Genomic DNA, 14,177 nt, shown 5'->3' on the forward strand with positions numbered 1-14,177 from the left:
CTCATCTCTTAGGTGGATAATATTTTACTTCTTGCTTCCAAACAGTAGCCTCTAAGCTTGTGTGTAAGATCTCATGTATTTGTCACACAGTGTGCAGTGCAAGTGGTTTTGGGTGAAGTTGTATGTGTGCTACTAGCAGGGCAGCAGGACTTGAACTTTCCAGCACACTCACACGCCCCATCTCTTGCTGATTTTATCCTCCTGTACGAGCCTCTGAAGCCCTCCTGTGCAGGCAGCTCTACACTGTTTCCCAGACATCTGCAGCACGTTTCCTTTCTGTGTGGCAGGGAGAGGAAGTGGAATGGAAAAAGCGCTCCCCCGCCCAGTGCGGCCACATGGCAAGGGAGGAGAGCAGTCGGTCAGGAGCCCGCCGGCCACAGTCGGGCATATTTGTGGTCAGCTTTCTCCTCGCTGCAGTCTGAGGCGCTGCGCAGCCTGGCCTGCCTCTGCACTCTGTTGATCTTGTTTCTTACCCTCTCTCACACAGTCAAATCCAAAAATTGGTCACAAGAACAACCAGAAAAGATGCACTTTCTCCTCACTCATTATGTCGCCCCCCTTCTTCCTTTCTCAGACTATTTATACTGATGGGGTTGACACATGAAAAGGGATCACCCCTCTGCAGGAATGAAGGGGAAGGATCTGGCCACATCAGCAGAGCGGTTCACCGCTGCCTGTCACACTCTGGCCAGAATGAATGACTTCCATCCATTGGCTCACTCTCACTCACAAACACACACAGTAAAACCAGGGGAAAGGGGAACACATATACTACATATATAAACAATGGAAACACACGCTTTACAGTACAAATCCAACCCAGACTGACCCGATTGTAGCCACCACCTCTCTATCTCCATCTCTCTGTGTGTCTCTCCAGCACCATTAAATTGGACCGCTATTCTCTCCTTCCTCTTAGCCTAGTTTCTCTGAGCAGAAATAGAACCGAGGGGGGCTGAAGATCCTCGAGTCTGGGATTGGAGCTGGGGATTTGATTTGAAATCTGTCCTCTCCGAGCTGTGTATGCATATATCTTTGTATGGCTGTGTTGAGGGGTGTGGTGTGCGTGGGCGTGTGTGTTCACTTATAGTGTATTTGTGAGTGTATGGTGGTCCCAGAGGACTAATGCTGGCAGCGTGCGTCATTGCACAAAAGCTGGGCTTGCAAAAGCAACATGCAGTGTCCTTCGAATAAATGTTCCCTGTGTATCACGCTATCATGTTGTTTTAGCCAAGCAAATTAACATCCAGTAATCACGACAAAATCCTCTGTGGTGTGATCAGTATGTAATTTGGACTCATAGTTGTGTTGTTGTTTTTTTAAGAAATGATGCTAAAAATGATGTTTCTCTCATTTTTCTGGAGCCGCATTGATAAATCTTTGCCTGAACAGTCTATAATGGAAACAGCAAAGACTGAAAGAAAGTACTATTCATTTTAAAGAACGATCACTCACTATTCACTGCTCTAAATGCAGCGTTTGTGGCATGTTAACGTTCACCAATTTGAGTCATTTCTTTTTAAGCCACACTGAAAAAAAAATGTCCATAAAGGCAGACTTTATGAGAGGGTGGAATAAGTGTCAGCTCCACGTTGGCCCCCGACTCTGTGTCAACTCTGTGTCTGGACTGTCTGCAGCCGCAGAGTGTGTACAGTTCAGCATCACAATAAATTCATGAAAGGGGTCCGTAAGTGTGAAAGAATGCATAAACGTGGCTCTGGGAACAAGTGTGTTGACTGATTTGAATGAAACCACAGCAAATGGACTACAGAGCAGCTGCACTATAAAAATAAAGTATTTGTTTTACTTAAAGTCCACTTTTTAAGTTGCGTCAATTAGAAAAGACAAGTTGGGGTAGTTTTGTTACGACTCAAACTAAACGTTTCTTGTCAAAAAAAAAAACACTCAGTTGTGCTAGAGAAAGAATAAGTGTAAGAAGTTAAGTTGAACCAACAACACAGTCACACTGATGAACTTTACAAACAAATTTGGTTTCCCTTGACATTTTCTGTTTGTCCAACTACAGCTGCTTCTTTTGGAGCTTCTTTGCTCCACTATTGACTAACAAGAATAACCTTTAGCATGGTTCACAGTATTCATCATGGTTTCTGTAACTATAACAAAGACAAGGGTCAGAGAGTTTTAACTCTCAATCAGTGCATGCTGGGAAGTCTGCTAATATGCTCATCTTTCTTTAGAAACTTGATTTAATTAATTAATTTAAATTAAATCAATTAAATAATTTCAAGTTAAAAGACTTCAAGTTAGAAAAACTGTTGTGAAGTGTTCTGAAAATAACTGGAAATGTTAAATGTTAGTAAAACTAATGAAAAAAGGTCAGTTGATTTCACTAAATTCCTGTATGATTTTTTTTTTACAGTGTAAGAATGTTAAATAAATGGCCAAACATTATCAACTTGCTACCAACTTCTCAAAGCTTGTTCAATGTGTTTTATTTCTGGTATAAAAGTAAAGTAAAGGGAGTGTACAGAACATTGTGTGTGTGTCAGAGGGAGTGGCCTACAAAGCAGCTATGAGTGTCCTTTGCTGTTACCTTGAATAAAGGTGGAAGTAGCTGGTGTTATTGTTGTGTGCTGTCAGGAAGATCCACATTCCTGTAATGCTTCTTGCTTGGCATCATGCTCAGGTGAGCACAGACCCCCCCGGAGGCCTGTGACTGGAAAAACTCATTAATGTTGTTTAGTTAAAGGGTAACTTTGGTGCACTTCATCCTGCACCCTATTTTTCCTTGTTTTTGTGTTTATTAAGGGAGACCACTGCAATGTAATCCTTATGGCCAACTGCAAAATGTCAAAGTACATCTACTAAAAGACTGAGATTGTAATCCAAAGTGTCTGACAACATTATGGAAGGTCTGCAGACAGACCTTTTTGTAAAAGTGTAAGATCCTTTCGTCTAACCAGAAACAGCTGATTTATTGCACCTTCCAAACTCAACAAAACAAGAGTTTATTTAAACCAAACCAGAGTTAGTGGTTGTTGGAGCAGTTTGAACAGTTACTACCAAGTTTGAATTAAGTGTGTTTTAAATTTCTGTAAATGGAATCCGGTGACTTTCGCAAGATCGATAAAATGGCTATTTCAAACTAAAGTTAATAAAGTTGTCAGACACTTAGAATAACAGTGTGAACCTAATAACAATCTGAGCCCGTTGGCAGCAAAACAAACAATTTTTTGTGGACATATCATTGATTTTGCCCAATTTCCCTCAGGAATTACATTGCAGTCTGTTTCACAACTGATGCCTGTAGCGGTCTCACTCAATACTGGACCCATTTCAAAAAATGCTGTCCCCATTACTCACATTAGAATAATATATATTTAAAAAAACATGGAGAAATACAGAGCTGGTGAAAAGTACCAAGCTATAATGTAAGGTGTCCATCTTTTCAGTCTTGCTTGGGGTTGTATTTGGTATTTCTGGCATCATATAATAACCTGTGTAATTCAGGAACATGTTAGCAGATGCTACACTGTGACATGCACACACAATGAGGATGTGAGTATTAGAAAAAGGCTGAGATTTGGAAAGCTGAGTTCCTTTGTGGTCTCTTGACCTTTATCTCTTTGAGTGCCCGTACAGCATTGCCATGGCAACTAAACGGGGTGCTGCCAGCTTGGGTGAGGGTTGCGGTACATCGCCATCAGATACATTGCTCAATCTCTTTGTCTTAATAAGACATGGTCGTTACACTTCCTCAAAAACATGAATCTCAGGTTGACTGAGGAGGGAAAAACAAAAGAGTAAGAAAGGAGGAGGCAAAACCGAAAGTCTGCAGGGGAATTGTGAGAGGGAATAAAACAGGAAGAAAGAGAAATCAAAAGGACAGTTTGATTTCCAGGCATTAAAAGGCCTCATTGAGTGCAGAGATAATAGTTGTGATAGGGTGCTAAACAAACACAGAGCTGCTGGCTCTCTGTAATCCCTCACAGATTAGCACAGTTCATTACACACCTCATTGCACTTGAATCTACTGTAGTACAACAAACACTATAGCTTTGATCTGACTTCCACCACTTATTTCAATGGATACACATTAATTGCCGGAATAAAGACTGTTATTTATATCATATTAATTTCTCATACAATATTTTCATCCTGTAAAAAGATCTAACGCTGTCATGCTCTCATAACAGAACTTTATTTAACTGGATATAATGTTATATCCAACATCCACGGCTTTTTTTTTCCTAATCTTACAGTAAGTGACATTTTGCCAACTCTACCTTTATTAATTGTCTGGTAATTGTAGACGGGTGTGGCTCAGACAAATGCAGACTCTGTCCAGGAGGGACGCTCCACCATCTGGCGTAGGAATCCCCCTCCCAGCAGGCCGTGTGTATGTGTTGGTGTATGTGCGTATGTGTGTGTGCGCACTTCTTCCAGGCTAATTAGAGTACAGCTGCAGTTGTACAGTACACTGTTAAACACTGCTGTCGCTGTTTGACAGGCTTGACGGGGGGGGGGGGGGGGGTCACTGTCACAGCCACCCTGTCTGCCAAGGCCATGTAGGGGATGACAACCTGATGTGTTTTATGATTATAAGTGGTTTCGAATCTGTTTGTGTCTGTCTGAATGTGTGTGTGTGTGTGAGTGGTGGGTGGCACATCAGCTCAGCAAACACCTACCTGCTTTCTTATTATGCGAGAGAATTATATATGATCTGAGATCTACCTGCTGAGAAATTGAGTCTTAGCTTCCTTGAGGCACTTTCTGCATAATTGTTGCATTGTGTGTTAACAAGAAATACAGTCACATTTTAAGGGATAGTTTGGATCATTTGAAGTTGATTGTATGAGGTACCTACTGATAGCATGAGTATTAGCAACAGTAGATGGTGGTCAGTATGGCCCCAGTAAGGAGAAGCAGAGGGGAGTACCAGGGTGGAAGCAAAGCAATGTACACATTTTAGCCACTCAAAAGAGGTTCACAAAAAAAGTCAATAGCTGTTTAAGTGCAAGCTATATTTAGAATATTTTCAACACTTTACTTTGTCATCAGACAGCCTTTTCTGATGGTAAAGCAAGCAAAATATCACTCCAAACCAACCAAACTCCATAGGGGAAATCAGTAATTTTACATCATACAACATGGGAGTTGCTAGTTTACTCGCTACCTCAGTTTGTTGGTTTGTTGCGTTATTGTGACTTTGGCGTATCCAAGCTATCCTTTTAAGACACATTAAGCCACACAACAACACATATAAACTAAAGGATCAAGGCAGTGATAAACCAGAAACTCCCATGTTCTGCAAGGTATGCCTATAGAGTTTGGTTGGCTTGGAAAGAGAGATATTTGGCTTATATAACAACAGTTCCCATCAGAAAAGGCTGTGTGACAGTGGAGGAAAGTGGTAAAAATATTCAAAATATAACGTACAATTAAAATGAAACTTTAGGTTGACCTTTTTTAATAGATTTCATTTATGACCCAGTCCACAGCAGTGCATTACTTAATTTCTGTGCTGGTTCCTCTCTCTGTCTGTGCCAACTGATCTACTGTGGCTAAAATAATGACTATTACTAAGCACCTTATGCAGCCTCACTTCAAATAAATTGAACTATCCCTTTAAAGCACAGGGGAATCAAAGTATATGTATTAAATTTAGGAAGCTCTGATTCTCCTCAGTATTGATTGTGTAGTTGATTTAACTGTCGGTTTCACTGAAACTGGGTGATAACCAGCACCTTTAAGCCATTTCACTATGAAAGAGAAACAAGGCGAAGACTTGTGAGTGTAGCGCTTAAACAGGAATGTTGCCTGCAGTGTGAGAATGTGGGCAGGTGGTTTGACTCAGATGACAGGAATCTGACGTATGTCTCTGCTCCTAGTCGCGGTCCAACCTGCACCTGCCTCTGCAACACAACGCCTCTGAAACATGCTGCGTCTCTCTGTTGACAAATAGACAGGCAAGGTGAGGCGAGGCAATGCAGACGATAGCAGAACTCACAACATCTATTATGTTGGCTGTGATCTTTCTCATCATCTTCAAAATCCCTGAGATGACAAGGACATTATGCATGAGTTCTTTCCAAAAGTTACAGAGACTCAGGTGTCTTAGAGGTCAGGTTATGCCAGGTAACGCTGCTCTGCTGGGCTCCGAGGAGAGGAGCAGACAGATCAAGAGGCAGCCAGCTTTTTAAAATGTTAGTCATGCCGCTGTTCCATTTTCATGAGCTGAGTTGCAATCCCCAGGACCAGCCTGCCAGCTTCACAGAGACTCAGCTAGCACTACCAAGCACACCACACTGCATCTGGACTGCAAGGACAACTACGATAGAGATGTACACTCAACAAAAATATAAAGTTGAACTAAAAGATCTTTTTCTACGGTGACAGAAGGTTTATTTTTCTTAAATCTGTGCAGGTGAGCACACATTTGCCAAGATCATGCTGACAGGCAGTAAGCACAGGCGTGCCTTGGACTGGTCATAATAAAACACCACTCAAATTTGCAGTTTGATCTTCAAAAAAAATGTATTAGGCACTGAATTGTGGTTATTTCACATAGGGCCTATACCTTTTTTTTTCCCAGGAGGGCAAAGTCATGACCCGCCCCGGTCTGCGTCTGGCGGGCTTGCCCTGATATTCTTACCCTAACAAGTCATTTCTGCGTAAATTTTACTAACCCAAACAATGAAAGCAGCGGGTACTAGCTAATCAAAGATAGGGGAGGGCAGACTTTGCCCTCCTGGGAAAAAAAATTGTATCTGTAGCCCTCGATGAAATGGCGATAGATCATTGATTAAAATGTCTTTTTTCAAGCAAGTGGGCTTCAGGGCTACAGATTTTTTTCCCCAGGGGGTCAAAATCAATACCCACCTTTCTCTGCCTCCGATTGGCTTCTTCTAATCCTCTTGCTTAAATGTAACCAAACTAACCAACAAAGGCAATGAGTATGAGCTAGTCAGAGGCAGAGTAGGGCGGGCCATGACTTTTCCCTACTGGGTAAAAAAATTGGTATCCATGCCTTCTTTGGTTGGGTTGGTTAAATTTAGCCATGCGGAGTGAATGGTAAGGGTTAGCGTAAGAATATCAGGGTAAGCTAACAGAGGCAGAGTAGGGTAGGCCATGATTTTGCCCTCCTGGGGAAAAAATGGTATCTGTAGCTCTATGTGAAATGACGATTGTTCAGTGACTAATAAATTTCTTTTTTCAATAAAAAGCTGCACATTTTAGAGTGGCCTTTTAATGTGACTAGTCCAAAGCACACTTTAATCAGCATCAGCTTGCTTTTATATTTTTGTGAGTGCAATTTGCCTTTTTTTCTTTTTTTTCAGTTAGAAAATAAGGCTTTGAACCCTTTTCCAAGCTGGTGGTCTCAAGGGGAGCAGAATTCATTTGAAGAGACTCGTTGCCTTGTGTTTACTGGTGTTTAAAATTGTATGGTAGACTTAAAGGGATTTTTTTTAAACTCTTAGTTTATCACTCTGATCTTCTTCTTCAACTTCATCTTCTGATGTTTATGATGTGTTAAAAAGTTTATGAGATTTCTTGTGCATGCTTTGCACGCTCGCTACATTGAACACACACGTCATAATGTTGTGATGAGCAGATATTCAGCCATTCACATTACCTCTGGCCAAGCACCAGGTGCACTTGACTTTGCTTCATTAAGGCATCAGAGCCATGCTCAGTATGTGAGACTCTTTCATTCCAGCATAACTGTTCTTGGGTTACGGTGACAGTATTGAGATGACTTCAAAGACCTTGTGGTTTCTCACAGTGGAGCGATGTTATGGTGCTGCTGCATGTCTGTGTGACTGATGAGAGCCACCAGAAATATTCACCTCCCGCAGTCGGTTGCAGCGTCATCTGCTAAAGCCAAAATCAAGTCCAGTCAGTGCGCCTGAGCTGCTCCCCAGAGCTGCTGTTTGCATGAGCCAGTGGGGAGCTAATGGTGGAGAAAGTCTGTGTGTTTTATGCAGGGTTCTTATGACAGCTGCTGGAAATCCTTGAAAACACTTGAATTTTAATGGAGTGTTTCCAAGGTTTAAAAAGGGCTTAAAACTGCTTGAATTGTAATCACATTACTTTCATAATAAATCTCTATCTGACTGAATAGTTTGCTTTTTAACTAAAGAAACAAAAGAAGTTAGCTTTGCCTTTTTCGCTCACCACTCAGCGTGTATGTCATTTTGGGGCCCAAAGACACAGACATGGGCCCCCCACATTTCTTGTTCTTCCCTTATTTCAATGCTTGAATGAATGAGAAGTCATAAAAATAAACTTTGTTGGGTCTTGTCTTTTAATTTTCCCACTTTTTCTTTGTTCCAGCACTGCTGGGGTAACTTTGCTTCATTTTTCAACAGTCTGTACACCACATTTGCTTTACATGAGTCGGCTTACATGAATATAACGTATGGATTTTTAGAAAGGCATAATTAATTAGAAAAAAAAATATTATTCTTTTAATATAAATGTCTTAACCAGTCGTTTATGAGCCAATTTTATGAGGCTCTTCGTAGCTCAGGGCCTGGAGCAATTGCTGACATTTGCCTCAGTTGTGGTTACACTTAGTGTGATCTGTCCGTCTTTTTTTTTTTTAATTGAAGTTATTTGTCTAGTAATTGATTGAATGACTGTTTTATATGGGCTCAGACAGGTTATATTGGAGTCTCAGAATTAATGTGATGAAAAATGAAATAGGGCCTAATCACTGAGTATATAAATATGTCATTTAAGGTCCTGGAAAAGCTTAAAAAAGCACCTTGCAAGTGTTTGGAAAGTGCTTGAATCTGACTCTGAAAATGGTGTAAGAACCCAGGATATGGAAGTGTTTTTGTGTGTTAAACAGAAGGTGTGTTTGGTGATTGTTCGGATATAACACCCCACAGTTAGTCTTTGCAGCCATTTACTTAAGTTTAGCGCTGTATGGCAGCCAAGAGAGCACTTATCGGGGATGTTATATTGCTCTTCAGGGATGTTAAGTGAATGATAGCCTTCCGCTACTGTCTATCCATCATGTCCTGCAATAATCACACACCACAAAAGACTGCCATAAAGTCTGGATTAATTTAGCTATGAAGTCAAACAGAGTTCAGTGTTTCAATACCTGTGATTATGATTATTATCATGTCCTGAAACCACATTTATGTTTTCTCTCTTCTCCTGTTTGCAGGGGTTCTGCTTGACATCCAGCGGCATTATGAAGTAAAAGACAGTGGGATCGGTTTGTTGCAAACAGGTAAGTCTCTAATCCCATAATTACACGCGTGAAAAATCTTAGCTCAATGCGTAAACACGTTCACAGCATGATGAGGGTAATTATTGTGTAGCGCTGACATTTTTGTGTTAGCTAAATTGGATAGAACGACAAAAGGCAGAGGTACTTATCTCAATCTGCCTTTTGTCTGCCAGTTAAGTTCCAGTTAACAGTGACAATGCTGCCATGCTGTCTTGTTTTCACTTACAATAAAAAGTCAAAAGGTTTACATATATTGGCAGCGCAATTTATAGGAAGAAATACTGCAAATTATAGAGCTGATTTACATGATCAACCCACTACTGTAATTTACTTAGTTTAGTCTCCTTTATAGGCATTAAGGTGTTCTAATTTTAGGATTTAAATAGAAACTAGTTCGAGTTTTCATAAGAAAGCAGATAAAAATTGGCCCGTGCAGTGTTCCTGCCTCTTAATTTATATAAGTCTGCCAACTCGAAACTGAAATAGATTCTTGTTGGCCACAACCTTTCAAACTTCAAGATAAAGTACTGCCTCCTCAAGTTTTGCAAGAATTGATCATATCTCCATGTGAAATGCTGCAGTGATTTGAAACATCCCACTGAATATTTTTATGTTAAAAAAGGTCTAAACTCACCAGTTAAAACTTTCAGAGTAGATTGAAAAGTTAAAGTTTTCCACCTGATTTGTGAGTGCCTTCCTGCCAGAAAGCTTTCTGGTGCTTCTGGCAGAAAGGCCTGAAGACTAACTAAGTGCAATTTCTTGTTTTATTCTACATTATGATATCATGGAAGCTTCTTGTTGGCAGTTCACAGCATTTCCTTTACTTGCAGTGAAATATGTCTTTTGTGAAATGCCTTCATACTAATCACTGTTGTCTTGCAACTTACAACGGAACAAGTTATAAGTGATTAAACAAATTTGTGTCGATGCTGTAACTGCACTTTAGCTGGTTGAACAGGCCACAGAGCAGGTTTTTATACAGGGGTGTATCTAGAAAAGATGGCCAGCCACCCTGAACAGTTCTAGCTCAAAATACATGTATGAAAAGTTGGGGCTGGTCAAAAATTTACATGACAGAAAGTCTGAAGTCACAGTGCAAGTGAATGCAGCAAGAGATGACACTTAAATAGATTAATAATCTGTTTTTGACACATTATTAGTTAAGTGATGGACTCATGTTTAATAAAAAATATATTTGGAAAACTGTCTGAAGATTTGGAAATAAAGCTGCCAAATGTATTGATTTCTAATGCTACCTTTAGATATTTATATTCATTACTCAGGTGCCATGATAATCTAATGTTTTTGAGTTAAAATAGTTTCATTTGTTGGCTTTTCCAAGCAAATATTAATACATGTGATATTTTTGTCGCCTTTTAAAGTCTTCATGCTGCCCTCTTGCCACCCCATGAACATTTCTCTAGATCTGCCTCCAATCAGGTCAAATATCAACCAGTTTTTAACGAGAAATCAATGTTAAAATTCCAGGTTTGTGTTCACTTAGATAGTCTGGTCCACTGAAACTGCAGCATTGACATAATGTATTTAAATTCAAGCTGATTATATTTATTCAGCACCACTGCATCAGTGAGGGAGTGGGATTTTCTCACAGCAGCAGCAGGGCAGGTCAACAGAAAGGAAAACACAGTCAGGAGCCAGGCCGGCTGTTCTCCTGAGAGCCTGCATGCATGCACCCAGTGCGTCTGAGGACTCTGGCTGAGGGCAGGGTTTCCTGTTCTACTCTAGACCCCAGTGAATTCACCTTTTAGGGAGATACCTTGCAAAGCCCTCTCATTGGAGGACAGGAGCCAGTCTTGTCTCCGCATGCCCTCAAACTCATTCAAACACCAACAAACTTGCACACAAAGTGCCATTGAGCGCCGAGTGGGCAGGTTTGAGTTTGAGTGGGGAAGAATACAGGCCAGTGTTTTCCTCCTCCACTTGATGTTGTTAGACTAACTTTAGGCGAGGTGAATGGTGTGTTGAGGGTAAAAATATCTAGCAGGAAAAAGAAATCAGTGTTGTAATTTCTGTTGGCTTTTCACTGAATAAGCCATTTCATCATTTCCAAAACTCATTTCCACCCATTTTCGCTGCAGTGTGAAGAATCTATACTTCACTCGAGCTAATTTTCTATCAGGAACTCTTTCTCCTCAACTAACTTTTCTCCTTTATCTCCTCTGTGTCAATTTTTATGTAGCAGTAGACAAAGAATTACATAGTCAGCCTGGTGTTTCAAAGCAGCCAATTTCACATCAGACCTTTTCATATGAGGTTTGTGCAGACTGGTAATGGTCAATTACAAAAACCTCCTTATTTTAATGTTTTTGGTAATTAGGGTTAGTACCTGATTTATGAAAAAACCACTACAGATGAACAGTTCCTAACTTGAAACATTAAAAGTGCATTACACGACGATCCTAACTTCCCAAAATCTTAAATAAACTCTCCCAACTTTAGAATAACTGTTAAGATGTTAGTAGTTGAACTACTAAACTTGCTAACAGTAGTCATCAGTAGTGTTTGCTGACATTAGCTAATGGTAGTATTCACCAAGAGTACGTAACAATAGTTTTCGCTAGCAGTGGTGTTAACGTCCTTTGATCCTTATGGCTGCTCTTTTATTGCTTTTACATAATGGATGTCAGATATGGCATATACTTTGTTTGCTGTCTTTCTTTTATCTCCTGCATTAGCATGGTTAGCATCTCCCAAAAAGAACATCTTTGTATTTCCCTAAAAATAATACCCAGCCCTCTAACTCGTTTGTATTGGAGTTAAGGGCCTGTGGGCGTTTTTGCTCTATTTTTCTTTATGTTTCAGTGTGTTTCCATGAAAAAAAAAACTGTTAGCTCTGCAGGATGAGAAAAGCTGCATCAGTTGCTGGGTTAGTATTTGGGATTGCCTAACCTGAGATAAGATAGGATGAAGTGAGATAAGATATGATTCCTAAAGTTAGTTGGGGTTTGCTTCTAATACCAAATTGGGAAAAATCCTCTCTGAGACTCCTCCTATCTTATCTTAAGACTTAAGATAGGAATTTTCTATAATATGACCCTGATGTGTAAAATCAGTTATTCTTTTGTGTGAAAAGAACACTGATCTCTCCACATGATGTCTGTTCTGACCAGCACATTCTGCAGATTTGCATGAAATCCTAACAAGAAACAGGAAACTGTAAGTGTGAGCAGTGTTTAACTCTTAATTCTGTTTGCATTGGCTCATTACTTGGGTTATGCACACAGCCACACTGGCAGAGAGTCACACATACTTAAACACACACAGTATGTTAGTAGAGGGGCATGTGTGGCTGACTTGCCCTCTGTTCTGTCTGCATTTGCACCCAGCTGAGCAGGCTAAAAGCAGGGTTGCAGTTTGTTTGATTTGCCTGGCCTGTCCCGGCCTGTCATGGTCCAGACTCCGCTTGGCCCCTGATCCCCAGGCGACCTCTTTCTCACACTGGCCTGAGGAATGCTGGGCGTCCGGGCCTTGAGCTGTGAGAGCGGGTGGCCGCAGACGGAGAGCCTGGGTGTGAAGAAGAGGTTAGGAGGTTGATGTAATCAGGGTGCTGGAGGGGAGAGTCTCAGTGTGTGCGTGTACATGTTTACAATATGCACGTTTTCCCCTATCCCCCCACTTCCATCTCCAGAGGGAACAATCCAAGCCTCTGTGAGCACCTGCAGGCCAGGCCAGGCCCGGCTCTGCCTTCTCTCCTTCCTCGCTCCCTCCGTCCTGGCAGCTTTTGTCCACCTGGGAACACAAACTGCCAACGTAGGTGTTTTACAGGCCGTGGGCGTTGTGTGCACCGAGGTTTCCTCTCTTCCTCTGCTGCCAGGTCACCCTCATGCTTTTAAAAAACACTGACCACACACTGCAGGATCCAAGTCGTAGAACAAACACAAGGCTGAGTCAGAATCACATTTATGAACTCTGTTCTGGTTCAGTTTGAGTAAAGGATCATTTGACCCTTTTCTTTGGCTCGCGATCATAACTACTGGAATAAAAAATTTCCCATATCTAGAAGGTACTGACAGGTTGTTTGCTTTGGGGAATACTGGCCTGGCTGAGCACTGGAGGAGCCTTTAGACCTGCTTCGGTGTTTGCATTATGATTTTTACACTCCAAAAATGTCTATGTTTTGTCCATTTTTGACTCCTTCCAACAATCATTGAGTGGCATGGATGATGTTATCTGTTTTCAAAAATAAGTATGTTATAATGGATAATAGGGCTATGCCTCTCCCTTGCATACTTGATACTGTATTCCAGAAGAGAAAAACTAGAATTTTCACAGTTCCATTGGCAGGAAATAGGGCTGTAATCAACCAGAAAAAATCTTGTTGAACTGAAATTCTACCCACTCTTCAACAATTCAATTTGTCAAAGTACGTTATACATTTTGCACTTACATTATCCCAAATGTTTCCCACAATCTTCAAACACACATAAGTCCATATTTATTCAAAGTCATGGTGCATTTTCTGCAAGCCATTGCTAGCTAGTTGCTAGTTGCTATAATTTCTGGGTGAAAGGGCATAAAGCATGACCCGCGTCTGTAACAGAGCTAATGTAGCGCTGCATTATAAACTTCCACAAAAAGCTACATCAAAAAACAGTTAACAATTACTGGCATTCAACATACTACTCTCATTATTTAGTTGGCTTAAAGTTAAAACAGTTTCTCTTGATTGTCCCTCAATATTACCACATTAGTCCAAGTTCAATAGGCCTACAAACCTACAAAATAAACGCTAAAAACACTTCTTACAGCTTTTAGATTGCAGCCACGTTTCAATCTATCACTGGGCTTGAACCATTCGATGGGAAAGCAGTCTGGCAGAATGAAATGCACACATTCTCCTCAGAAAACGCTCTATCTACCCAGCTCCTCTGTCGTCTGAGGCTGGGGGCTGATGCTGCCACTTGTATTGGTACTTTGACATGGTGTCATTTAGTTTGGAGCCGAGTAA

At 40.9% G+C, this 14,177-nt stretch overlaps 1 protein-coding gene across 1 annotated transcript in view; it reads left to right on the forward strand.

Annotated features, from left to right (window-relative positions):
- spns2 (SPNS lysolipid transporter 2, sphingosine-1-phosphate) overlaps window positions 1–14,177 on the forward strand; it is a 96,382-nt gene that overhangs the window by 22,232 nt on the left and 59,973 nt on the right. Inside the window, exon 2 of the mRNA XM_084730489.1 lies at window positions 9,143–9,208. Within this exon, the coding sequence (XP_084586615.1) occupies window positions 9,143–9,208 (66 nt within the window). The remainder of the gene's footprint in view (window positions 1–9,142; window positions 9,209–14,177) is intronic.

This window comes from Lutjanus erythropterus, chromosome 11 (genome assembly GCF_056507025.1).
Source record: "Lutjanus erythropterus isolate fLutEry1 chromosome 11, fLutEry1.hap2, whole genome shotgun sequence".
Classification (NCBI taxonomy): domain Eukaryota; kingdom Metazoa; phylum Chordata; class Actinopteri; order Lutjaniformes; family Lutjanidae; genus Lutjanus; species Lutjanus erythropterus.